The sequence below is a fragment of the Microcaecilia unicolor genome, chromosome 1 (assembly GCF_901765095.1).
Source record: "Microcaecilia unicolor chromosome 1, aMicUni1.1, whole genome shotgun sequence".
NCBI classification, from domain to species: Eukaryota; Metazoa; Chordata; class Amphibia; order Gymnophiona; family Siphonopidae; genus Microcaecilia; species Microcaecilia unicolor.
This window is the reverse complement of record NC_044031.1, coordinates 470,690,007-470,703,002: the sequence shown is the minus strand read 5'-3', so window position 1 is coordinate 470,703,002 and position 12,996 is coordinate 470,690,007. Positions and strand designations below refer to the sequence as shown.

Below are 12,996 nucleotides of genomic sequence, written 5' to 3'. Positions count from 1 at the left end.
CATTAGTTGGTTAACTCTTGACACTAACGAGTTCACCACATACACATAAAATAAGCACACACATTACATGAAAATCTATATCTGTATATATGCATATATCTATCTTTAATATAATAGACTTTTATTTGAAACAATTTTTATTGATGACAATATAAAATAAACGATACAAGAATACATTCCAAATGTCCAGGATAACAGCATTACCAAACTCAAATTTGACGTTTGTATAGAGAAGATAAAACTAGATCGTCATTTCCTTATCAAACATATAAACGGGAAGTGACCGACTCACCTGCAAATGTGCATTAGAGTCGGAACGCTGAGAGTGTAGAAGTCCAAGCCCCGCCTCCACCAGCAGTACAGCCCAATAGGGAGGAGGGCTTGGACATGGGTGTGGAAATCGGAGGAGGAGGGAGCAGGGAGGGAAGGAGGGGGCGGAACTGAGGGAAACAGACCCTGGGGGGAGGGCAGGGGAGAGAGCAGGGGGAGGCATAGGAAAACAAAAAACTAGCCCGTTGTTACGGGCTTAACGGCTACTTAATATATAAAGAAACCCATCCCCCACTCCCCCAAAACATGACCAAGCCTAGATGATACCCAGACTTTTAATACAGATATTGAGCCGTTTCTCAAATAACTGCAGAATTTCTTGTATATTTGCCAGTATCCATTTTTAAAATATATACGTAGCTAAAATGAGCAGCACGAGCCCTTCAGTTTCCACTTGGAAATGGTGATTTTGCAACTTCCATATGTAAGTGGTGCCAATTTCATGGGTAGATACCCCAGTTTACAAACCAGCGCCTATATTTACAAAGGCGTGCTAAAGGTGCGTTAGCATTTTTAACGCTCGTTAAAATATAGGAATGTATTGGCGTGTTGGCGTCTAACGGCATGTTAAAAACGCTAACGCGCCTTAGTAAACATACCTCCTAGATTTGTAAGTGCTGTCAATAAAGTAATGAGGCTGCAATATTAATTTTGAATATTAGTTCATTTTGGAGACAAATTAAACCACAGCGTATTTAGAATAAAATGTGCTTAACTTAGCTCATCATGGTGTGCTGTGGGACATGCTCAGGCATCCTGTGATAAGTGCCAAATGTGTGCTCCCTAACAAATATTTTAAATTTTTCTCATGGGGGGCATGGTTGGGGGCAGAGAGTGGGTGTTCCTAGGTTAATCAGCACAGCTACATTACTGTGCACTTAAGTCCCAAATTCTATATATGGTACCTTAAGTTGTGTACACTAATTTAACCGCATGGCCAAATTGCATATACAGCTTAATTGATTTAACAAGCCAATCAGCACTGATAATTGGTACTTAACAGCCAATTAGCAGCTCTAATTGACTTTAATTAGAATTTATGTGCACAACTTTCTAGGCGTATTCTAAAACGCAGTGTGCGTAAATTCTATTGCACACAGTTGTAAAAGGGACATGGCCATAGGTGTGGAATGGGCAGGTTGTGGGGCGTTTCAAAAAACTATGCACATTATTATGGAATACACCCAATCTGCGCCTAACTTAGGTGCAGGTATTTAGGCCTGCTTTTAGGTGGCCTAAATTGGTGCACCTAAACTTTAGTCGCAAGAGTGGTGTATGAGCATATTCTGTAAACTTTGTCTAACTTTAGGCACAGTTTATAGGATCATGCTAACCGCGTGGTTTTACAGCGCCTATTTTTAAGACACCATATATAGAATTTCCCCCTAACTGATTAGCTCAGGAAGAGCATGTGATTCCTTACTGCCTACAAAATGGTTGGTGGTAAGTGCACACACGTCAATTTTTTATAATGGCAACATTAGCACATACAAAACAAAAATGGTAGTCACCAAAGCATAAATTTTCAAGACTGTAAATAAACATAAGCAGTCCAATAATAATAATGTTCATAATGTTTATTCATCCATAGTTGGTAGAACCTCAGTCCAATACACAGAAAAAGACCCAACACAGGCCTTGTTTCAACGTGGAAGCTGCCTTCCAGGGCCTTTCTATAACCCTTGCACAGACTGATAAAAAGAGGTTCATATGTTTTTCTGTGTTTTACTAGGCAACAAAGTCTTCATTTTTGGTATTAACCTCTTTTTGTCTGTCTGTGCAAGGTTTATAGCAAGACCCCTGAAGAAAGCTTCCACACCGAAACACAGCCCGTGTTGGGTATTTTTCTGTGTGTTGGATTGAGGTTCTACCAACTATGGATGAATAAACATTATGAACATTATTATTATTGAACTGTTTATGTTTATTTACAGTCTTGAACATTTATGCTTTGGTGACTTCCACTTTTGTTTGTCTTTTGACTTTTTGTGGAAGATTTTGGTTTTCCTCCTTGTTTTAGTAACAGCACATAGCCATTAACATAAAAAATAACAAAAGACCATTTTTACAGTTGCAGTAAAAATGCCCTTATTGTATGGAAAAATCCTGCACTAAGACCACTTTGCTACTAATTGGGTTTCTGCCAGGTACTTGTAACCTGCATTGGCTACTGTTGGAAGCAGGATACTGGGTTAAATGAACCATTAGTCTGACCCAGTGTGGCTACTCTTAACGCTTTGCTCAATCTCTCATCTAAAATGAGCACATTTTAAAAATCTGTGAATGGCTCTGAGCTGGTATAAAGCAGAAGAGGGATATTTTTCCTCATAGAAGTGTTCTTTGTATGAAATAAGGGATACAGGTGTAGATTTTTGTCCTGCCCAAACCACGCCCCTTGAAATCCCTGCGTCATATGAATCTCCACATGTAAATAGTGGCTTTCTAAAATCACCATTTTGCAGAGATATGCAATCAGTACATATAAATGTCTTTATTTACATATGGAGAGCCTTTTTTTCAAATAAAAACCAAAAATCAGGATATCGTGAAGCTGCAATATACGATATCACCTCAGTGAAAATTCACTCAAATATATCCAGATAAGTTGAAGTAACCTAAGCTGAACCTGGATGTCGGCACCATATGTATGCCTCTGTGTGTGAATGTATATGGCTATATAACATACATCTGCAAATGAAGTTGTAAAACGTTTACTTGTTCCTGAATGGTTTTTTTCAGCCAGCCTGAGTTACCTGCCATGCACAACCCATTGTACTGCTGTTAACTAGAGTGAACTCATCGCTGGCGGCATTATGTTTTTCATCCTTGGCACAACTTATTTTTTTCTTGGACCTCTAGGCTGCTGTGAAATTAACTCTGAGAATAATGAAAGGAAAGGGACAAAAAAAAACCCTGCTGTGGGGCAAAATTGTCTGTCTTTCAAACCAAAAAGGAATAGGTTGAATATCCTAATGGTGCACACTGGTTTGCAGGCAGTTTCTGTTCCTTACCTGGATATGGAGGCCGCGCTTACCCCAGCTCTGAACAGAGCTTTTACTATAGTTCTTGCTATATTGTGACTGATAGAGAGGGCGTTTAAAGTTCTGGTACTTAGCCTATGGGTATGTTCAGTGTCGAAGGCTAAAGGTCCTTCTGGACAGTCTCTTGGGTGGCTGCTAGAAAGAATTCTACTTACAAACTGTAACAAATTGGTCCTCAGAGCTGACTGTAGTGTGGATCAGACAATATAAGGGGGCCCCCAATGGCTGCAGACATAACAGCTTATTTATAACCACACTGGAGTTTATTATTATTGGACAGAGAAGAGCATAAACATAGGATCCACAGTGTAGAAGCTGGTTAGATTGTTTCTTTGTGTTGGAGCTATTTCTATTGAATTGACAATGTCCACTGTTTGACCAAATGCCACGTTGGAATATATACACGTCCCCCAAAAGGAATCTCCTCAGAGACATGGCAGTGAATTAAGAGGGATAGTTACTAAGGGGCCCTTTTACTAAACCACATAAGTGGCCACGCGCACCCAACGCGTGCCAAATGCAGTTACCGCACGGCTACCGTGTGGCTCTTGCGGTAATTTCATTTTTGGCACATTTCTGAGAAATAATTTTTAGTTTGTGCCACGCATATCGGACGTGTGCCAAATGGCATTTGGCGCACTTAGGTCATTACCACCCGGTTACTGTGTGAAACTTTACCGCTAGGTCAATGGCTGGTGGTAAGGTCTCAGATCCAAAATGGATGCGCGGCAGTTTTCATTTTGCCGCACATCCATTTTCGGCAAAAATTTTGGTGCGCTGAAAAATGATTCTGCGTGTGCCCAAAACCAGCACCTACACTACCACAGGCCATTATTCAGCTCACCTTACTAAAAGGAACCCCTAAGTCAATAACACACTTTATTTGCCTCATACATGTATTGTATTACTGTAACACATTATGTGCCCTGTTTACTAAGATGCACTAGAGTTTTTAGTGCGTTCTGATGCTAGAGACACCCATATATTCCTATGGGTGCCTAATTAGCACACGTGACTTAGTAAACAGGGCCCTAGTTTAGTCTAACACAGGAAAAATAGTAATGGTATGCAAAGCATGCAAATTCATATAGAATGCCTCATGTAAATTGAATAATACAGCTTTCAAAAATTACTGCAAGATACATTATTACAAGAAATTGGGCTGAAGTCCCAAGACAACATTTCTCAACCAAAATAGAAATAAGCAAGTACCTGTAAAAAAAGAATTCTAAACACACACCCATTTTATTGATAAATATTAATAAAATAGATGTGCTTTCTAATGATGTCTTGGTGGTAAAGGTCTATGGGTCTCAAAGTTTTGGTAACTTGTTCCAAATGTCTGGTCCTCTGCTCATTACTGATCTATGCTTTCTGACAACTAAACAATTAGAATTAGGTGAACAAACAATCAAATTTCATGAGAGGAACAAAGTTTTATTTGGTATATATAAAGAGGTCAGATTACTGAGATATTCTGGAACTAGGCTTCCACCATGCATGCAACATTTTAAAACTATAGTCAGGAGTTTAAAATCAATTCTTGCATTTATCGGGAACAACTGTGTGGGTAACATGATCTGAGGATTTACCTCCCAAAATCAATTTATCTGCAGCATTTTGTACAATCTGAAATCTGCATATTGTCCTATCCGGCAAACCTAATAATAAAATGTTGCAATAAGCTAAATTAGAATTGTAGCCTTCTTACTAATTGCAAATACTGTGGGTCCAAAAATGGTTTAATCCTTCCTGATAATTCCAAATTGACAAATGTTTTCTTAATAGTTCTATTAATTTACTTTTTCATTTTGTTGTAATGCCCAAGATTTCACTGTCTGAATGAAGTGAAATTTTTTTTAATTCTTTATTTATAGTTTTTAGAAACAATATACAAATCAACAACATTTATTTTCTCAGGATTAGGGAAAAAAGAAAGGGGGGGGGGAGAGGATGGGATTTTGATATACTGCCTTTCTGTGGTTACAATCAAAGCAGTTTACATATTCCCCCAGATTCTGTATAGTGCGACTTAAGTCACAAACGAAAATCTGGTCGTATCCTGGATTTGCACATGCAACTTATTACCTAACAAGCCAATCAGCATCAACAATTGCCAATTAAAAAGCAATTATTGATGCTAATTGGTATTAGAATTTATGCACACAACTGTCTTAAGCATATTCTGTAAAGTAATGCGCATAAATTCTAAGGCGCATAGTTGAAAAACAGATGTGGCCATGATCATGGAATGGGAGGATCATGGATGGATGTTACTAAAAACTAAGCGCGTTGTTATAGAATACACCCATTCCACACCTAATTTAGGTGTCTGCATTTATACCAAATTTTACATGGCATAACTGCCAGTGACTACGTTTAGTTGCGCCGACAGGTGCTAGGTGTATTCTATAAACTGCACCTAAATTTAGGCATAGTTTATAGAATACGCTTAGGTGTATTTTTTTTTAGCGCCGTTTTTTTTTAGGCGTGATAAATTTAGGCTATTATGTACAGGTAGGTGAAAGTATCAACTAAATAGTGTTCCACTGGAACACAACTTGCTACTCTGATCTCATCCCATGGTTTTCAGTATCACCTTTATGCTGATGACTCCCAGATCAACCTCTCCACACCAGAAATTTCAGCAGGAATCCAGGCCAAAGTATTATCCTGCCTGTCTGACATTGCCACCTGGATATCTTACCGCCATCTAAAACTAAACATGACTAAGACTGAACTTCTTTTCTTTCCCCCTAAACCAACCTTTCCTCTTCCTCCATTCTCTATCTTTGTGGATAACATTCTCATCCTCTCTGTCTCATCAGCTCATAACCTTGAGGTCATCTTCGATTCCTCTCTTTCCTTCTCTGCACGTATTCAGCAGACTGCTAAAATCTATCATTTCTTTCTCTACAATATCACCAAAATTCATCCTTTTCTTTATGAACACACTACCAAAGCCCTTATTCACACTCTTATCACCTCTCGCTTAGACAATTGCAATGCTTCTCACAGGTCTCCCAGTAAGCCATCTCTCTCCCCTTCAATCTGTTCAAAATTCTGCTGCATGACTTATATTCTACCAGTATCACTATGTTCATTTTAGCCCAATGCTCAAGTCACTCTATTGGCTCCCTATCCATTTCCACATACTGTTCAAACTTCTCTTATTGACTTACAAGTGCATTCACTCTGCATCTCCTCAGTACCTTTCCACTCTTAATCTCTCCCTACACCCCTCCCCGGGAACTCCGTTCAGTAGGTAAATCTCTCTTATCTGCACCCTTCTCTTCCACTGCTAACTCCAAACTCCGTTCCTTTTATCTTGCTGCTCCATATGCCTAGAATAGACTTCCTGAGCCGGTACGTCAAGCTCCATCTCTGGCCATCTTCAAATCTAGGCTAAAAGCCCACCTTTGTGATGCTGCTTTTAACTTCTAACCCTTACTCACTTTTTCAATATCCATGTTTTATCATTCCCACCTTAGTGATTCCCTTATCCCTTATTTGTTCTGTTTCTCTGTCTTAATTGGATTGTAAGCTCTGTCAAGCAGGGATGGTCTCTTCATGTCCAGTGTATAGCACTGCGTACGTCTAGTATTGCTATAGAAATAAGTAGTAGTAAACAACAGTAAGATGTCATCTGCTTAAGAATAATAGGAGATACTGAGGGGCCTCAACACTCTATCCAATCTCCTCAAGAAAAGGTTGAACAAGATTGACAAGAGAGAAGAACCCTGCAGGATCCCCTGAGACATATACAATGCTCCTGGGCAGCATCTTAAAAGGGCTGGAGCAAAGCTTGCTTCCCCTCTCCTCTTGGGATCCCCCTCTTCCTAGATTTCCCCCCCAAGATTGCCACCCTTTTGTAGGCCTCTATGGGCCTTCCTCATCTAATGCTTTGTGGTCTTGGGGGTTCCAGGACAAGAATAACCCCTAGTTGCTTTAGCTTCTGCCAACACCAGGTTCAAAATGGCTCCAGAGACCTCTAGCAGTAGTCTCATGGTATTATCACCTGGGTTCAAGGTGCTATATGAGGGCACCACGAGAGTAAAGTGGAGAGTGGGAGATTTTTGGGCAAGGTCCCTAAAATTTATCTTTTCGGAGGGTCTCTGGGTGAAGTGTTTGGAGGGTGGGTGGTTTATTTGGTGGGGGAAGCGGACCACAGTTTAGTTCCAGTCCCTTTAAGAATGCTCCCTAGGAGCACTGGGTCATGCAGGTTAGTGACTTCCACAGTAAACCAAGGTGTATGGCAAAATGCCAACTTTTACCACATTTTAGTAACTAACCCCTAAGTGTCATTTTTAAAATTCGCTTTAATTTATAATGCATCTTTGCATACTCCGGAATATACAAGGCAGACTCCAATCAAACAAATGCATCAAATATGAGTTTTATTGTATGGTGAACCCAGAATATATGAGATGGATTATAGTGGTACAGTCATAATTTCACTTTACTCACCTTAGCTTGTAATATATTCCATTTGATTCTGGAAGTCATTGAGCTCAGCCGTTCAGTCCTTTTCAGTAGTAGTTCAAGGTGAGTGAACATTTTACTGAAATGCATTTCATAACTATGCGAGGGGAAGTTGTTGATTACCCTGCAAGTGATGATAGAGGTAGGTTCAGCAGGCACTTACAATACCGGGGCTTCATTCTTTTTTCACCAGAATGAAAAATTTTAAGCATGAACTATGACTACATCGTAAAATTTAAGTCTTCTGTGTCAAAATAGGATACTGTTTTTGTTTTCAATATGAAAACATTTTCAGTGCTCATTCTGCCCAGGCTACGTACGAGGCTCATTTTGTCATTAAGATATCTCTTTTGCACTACAGCTCAGCTTCCTATTCCCTTATCAGATAATTGCTACTCTAACACCTGTTTTGCAAGTCATATTAGCAGGTATTCTAAGTACAAAGAAATGGTCTAAAATTCTAGGGGCATCACCTGTTTCTTAACTATAGCTTTTATTAGAAAAAAGGATGTGCCAACTTATTTCCTTAATTGAATATTATATAATGGCTATTAAATCAATGGGCTCTGAATTTCACTTTAATAAATGAGCCAGGTCGCTTTTTCCAATTACTGTCTGCTGGCAGTCACCACCTTTGTCAAGAACAGAAGATGATTATCTTGATTGGATTTTTAAGACTGTTCGGTGCTTTATTTGTCTCTCATTTTGCTCTTCTGAACAGTTGTTCACCATCAGGAGGATTAAGATGAGAAAATGAGGTGTCAAGGTTTAAAAATAATGCTGTTGTCATTTAAAAAAAAAGACATAATTATTGCTGGCTTCTCTAGATAAGAAGGGCAGTGTCAGTAGACCTTTGAGGGTAATTCTGTAACAATGCCCCAATTTGGAGCTTGTTCTATAAAGAATAGTCTGCTCCCTTTCTTTATAGAATACTAGGATATCGGAGAAAATGCATGCCTGTATTGTAGGTATGGGCACTTACACCAACCACAGAGTTGGTATTTATTTATTTATTTGAATTTTGCTCACACCTTTTTAGTAGTAGCTCAAGGTGAAATACATTGGGTATTTCCCTGTCCTTAGAGGGCTAACAGTCTAATTTTGTACCTGAGGCAATGGAGGGTTAAGTGACTTGCCCAAGATCACAAAGAGCAGCAGTGGGATTTGAACTGGCCACCTCTGGATGTCAAGACTGGTGCTCTAACCACTAGGCTACTCCTCCACTCATGCCTACCTAGATTGTTAAAAACAAATAGTAACTGTACACCCTGGCCATGCTCCACCCAGGCACATGCCCACCTTCAAACTATGCATTTTTGTATTTAGGCAACAATGTCTAGCCGGAATATTGGCATTTATGTACATTTGTGCACATAAGCATGTATATGCCAGTATACTGGTCATTTGCATGTAGTCCTGGTGGCTAAAAATAAATGCACAGTTACAGAATTACCCTCTTTCCCCGAGATTGTATACATCGCTCTGAGATATGTGCACAGAAATCGAAGTGTGTTCCACAACAATCCACATAAGCTAATTGGGTAACATGCTAATCAGTGCTGATAACTGGATATTAACAACCAATTATCAGCACTAATGGGTATTAATTAGAATTTATGCACACTACTTGCTAAGCATGCTCTGTAGCGTGGTGTTCGTAAATTCAAAGTTGCATAATTGAAAAGAGGGTACGGCCATGGGCATAGAATCGGCGGGACTTGGGCATATCTAAAATTTATGCTCGTTGATATAGAATACACTTGCTCTTGGCCGAATTTAGGCATTGGGATTTACACCAGGTTGTGGCAAAAGGGGGCCTGCGGTGGCACCAACGCCAACACATGTTTTTCACGTGTGCCGAGGTCCCCTGTTACTGCAGCGGGTAAAAGGGAAGTCTCTTTTTCAGGAAATGGCCATGTGGCAAGTAAAGCACTAGCCGCATGGCCATTTCAGGAGGGGAGCCCTTGCCACCACTTTGAGGTGGCGGTAAGGGCTCCCACGCTAACCCAGTGGTAACCGGGCAGCACATGGCACTGCCCAATTAATGCTGAGTACACTCCGGGCCTACAAAAATATATATAATTATATTATATTATAATTATATTATGTTTTATATATATATATATTTTTTTTTTTTTTTTTTTTTGTAGCACCAGATATGATGGCATGCTAGAGGTGGGAAGTACCGCCAGACTGCTGCGGTAGCCTGATGTACTTTCTGTTTAGCGAGTGGGTAAGCCTGTATTGGGCTTACCACCGCTTAGTAAAAGGGACCCCTCAGCTCCTTAATTGCCTCCTCTTAGATGTCCAGTTTAGAAAGATCAGATACTTGTATGAGTGCTGATATTTAAGGGTCCTTTTACAAAGGCACACTGAAAAATGATTTGCCGTAGTGTAGGTGCTGGTTTTGGGCGTGCGCCGATCCATTTTTTGCGCGCCTGTAAAAAGGGCTTTTTTTGCCGAAAATGGATGTGCGGCAAAATGAAAATTGCCACACGTCCATTTTGGGTCTGAGACCTTACTGCCTGCCATTGATCTAGAGGTAAAGACTTATTCAGTAACCGGACGGTAATGACCTGCATGCACCAAATGCCACTTGGCGTGCGTCCGTTACATGCGCCCGAAAATAAAAAATATTTTCAGATGTGCATATCGGACGCGCGCCAAAAATGAAATTACCGCAAGAGCCCAGGCCCCAAATGCATAAATAGGAAAATCAGCATTTACACTTGGCAGTAGTTACGCTTGTAAATGCCAGTACTGCAAGTTCAGAACCCTGAGTGATTATCTTCTCCTTCTGAATGTGTTTCTTTCTAAAATGGTCATTCTTGCTCTACAGGTTGCGATCTACAAATGTATTTCCTAGCATCCTTATACATATTTTACAAAAGGCTTTACATTGAGTGAGCCTTTTGTAAACTACTCAAGAGATTATGTTTGTCCTGACTTGAGTGTACCAATTCCTTCCTAGAAGCCTTATGGAAAATCAGGTTTCTGATGTGTCTATAAGTACAGTTGGTTATCTTGAGTTATGCAACATAGATAGTTCGGTATAATCACCTGTAGCAACTGTGAGCCATTGGAAGAGGTGGCTTTTTTGGCTTCATAGATTGTATAAAGTTCTATTTGTTTTGTCTGTTATATAGTATATGCATAGGAGGTATTGTTAACCACTGTACCTTGTTTTGGATCAACTTTAGGTGTATATTCTTCCTGACTATCTAGGAAGTCATCTTTAGATACATTTTTCTCCTGAAAAGTCTAGCTGATGTACATTCAGGTTTTCCACAGGCAGCTCCCAGGCAGTGACATTGATTGATAAAAACCAGATGCAATGCAATATTAGCACCATAAAATTTCCAAAAATTGTTCAGTTTATTAATGGCAGAATTCTCTTTATAAATGATTTAATTGACTCTGCCTTTTCCTTTGTTTTCTCTGCCAGATGAAGGGCTGAATCATGAATGCAAACTCTGCAGCCAGACATTTGACTCACCAGCCAAATTGCAGTGCCACTTGATAGAACACAGCTTTGAAGGAATGGGGGGCACTTTTAAATGCCCTGTCTGCTTTACAGGTAGGATTTGGATTGAGATTTTGTATTTAATTTCTCTCCTTTCCAAATCCGAGACGAGATACATTTTAGATGCAATAGGTAATTCCTTGCCTGAGAGAGATTACAACCTACAGGCGAGATTTACAAAACATGTTAAATACACACTATTCCACATTAACATGCATTAATGAGATTTAAAGTGTGATATTGAACACAAGCCTCATTATTTTCAAAGGAACCTATATGCATACGGACTTCCCATGTTCTCAGCTCACTGATCTAAGCTGCCTCAAATCAGGAGGAGCTGTATATGTTGGCACTTTCATGCAGAACTGCAGCTAACCTCACTGTGTGAATATTTATTTATTCCTAATGTATTCATTGTGGTTGTTTTATTAATCCTCTTAACTATATAGAAATAAAGGCCAAAAAATGAGCTGTGGGTCAAACCATTATATTGGACTTAATATATCTACAGTGCCGGTATTAGAGGGGGCCCATATAGAGCACTTGCCCTGGGTCCTCATGCCATAGGGTGCCCAAGCCTGCCCAGAACTGAAGGCAGCACACCCTGCTAGCAGACATTGGGGCTCCTTTGCAAATTTCTGCCCTGTGTCCTCCTATGCCTAACACCTGCTCTGTATATCTAGGACTAGCTTATTGCCAATAAAGGGAGTATGGCCCTGGAAAGCTAGTTACAGATAGATTGAGTCAGTCCAATAAAAAGGTCACATCAGCAGCTTGTTTGGCCCTTATTTCTGCAAATGCAGTGCTTTGTAAAAATCTTCACACCCTTCTACATTTTTTTTTTTTTTACATTCTGCTGTCTAATAAACAGGCACTGTTTTGGAAATGTTATATAGGCACACTAATGTGAGATTATGCCCCTAGTATTTCTTGTATTCAGAGTGTAAAATACAGTTCTTGGAAAATAAAACTATGTTTATTGTTAACAAAATTATTTACAATTACTAATTTCTCTGTGTACATGAAATTTTGTTCAGCAAAATTAAGCAGCCTGGAAATACTTTTTGGGACTCTGCCAGGTACTTGACCTGGACTTACCGCTTTTGGAAACAGGATACTGGGCTAGATGAACCCTTTTTCTGACTTTATACGGCAGCTCTTGTGTTCTATGTAACCTCTGTTCGTTTGGGCTATGAAGAGCTTAGTTCTGATCAGTTAGAGAAGTAGCCTTGGAAAGTTAGCACTGGAGAGGTTGAGAATTTTTTTTTTTTTGTTTGACTTGGTTGAACATTAATTTTATTACAGACTTGTACTTTATAGACTGGCATTTGCTCAGCCAATCATGCAGTGCTTGCTCCAAGCCCTGACAGAAGCCACTGAAGAGCGCTGTGTAGAACCAGTGAACACAGCAGCAAGCTCTACAGAGGTACGGGAGCAAGCCCTACCAATGAACACAGCAACAATCTTCCTAACACAGCTGGCCCAAGCAATGCAAGCTACCATAGCTCCACTTACCTCTCCACTTCTGGTAATACCCAAGCAGACCTCTGCTGAGGATACCAACTGCTTCCTAGTAAACTTTGAGAGGACTTCTCATGAGCAACAGCTATGCCAAAGTCA

At 39.8% G+C, this 12,996-nt stretch overlaps 1 protein-coding gene across 1 annotated transcript in view; it reads left to right on the top strand.

The window, feature by feature from the left end:
- ZNF521 (zinc finger protein 521) overlaps positions 1 to 12,996 on the top strand; it is a 765,169-nt gene that overhangs the window by 616,547 nt on the left and 135,626 nt on the right. Inside the window, 1 exon segment of the mRNA XM_030213661.1 lies at positions 11,299 to 11,430. Coding sequence (XP_030069521.1) covers positions 11,299 to 11,430 — 132 coding nt within the window.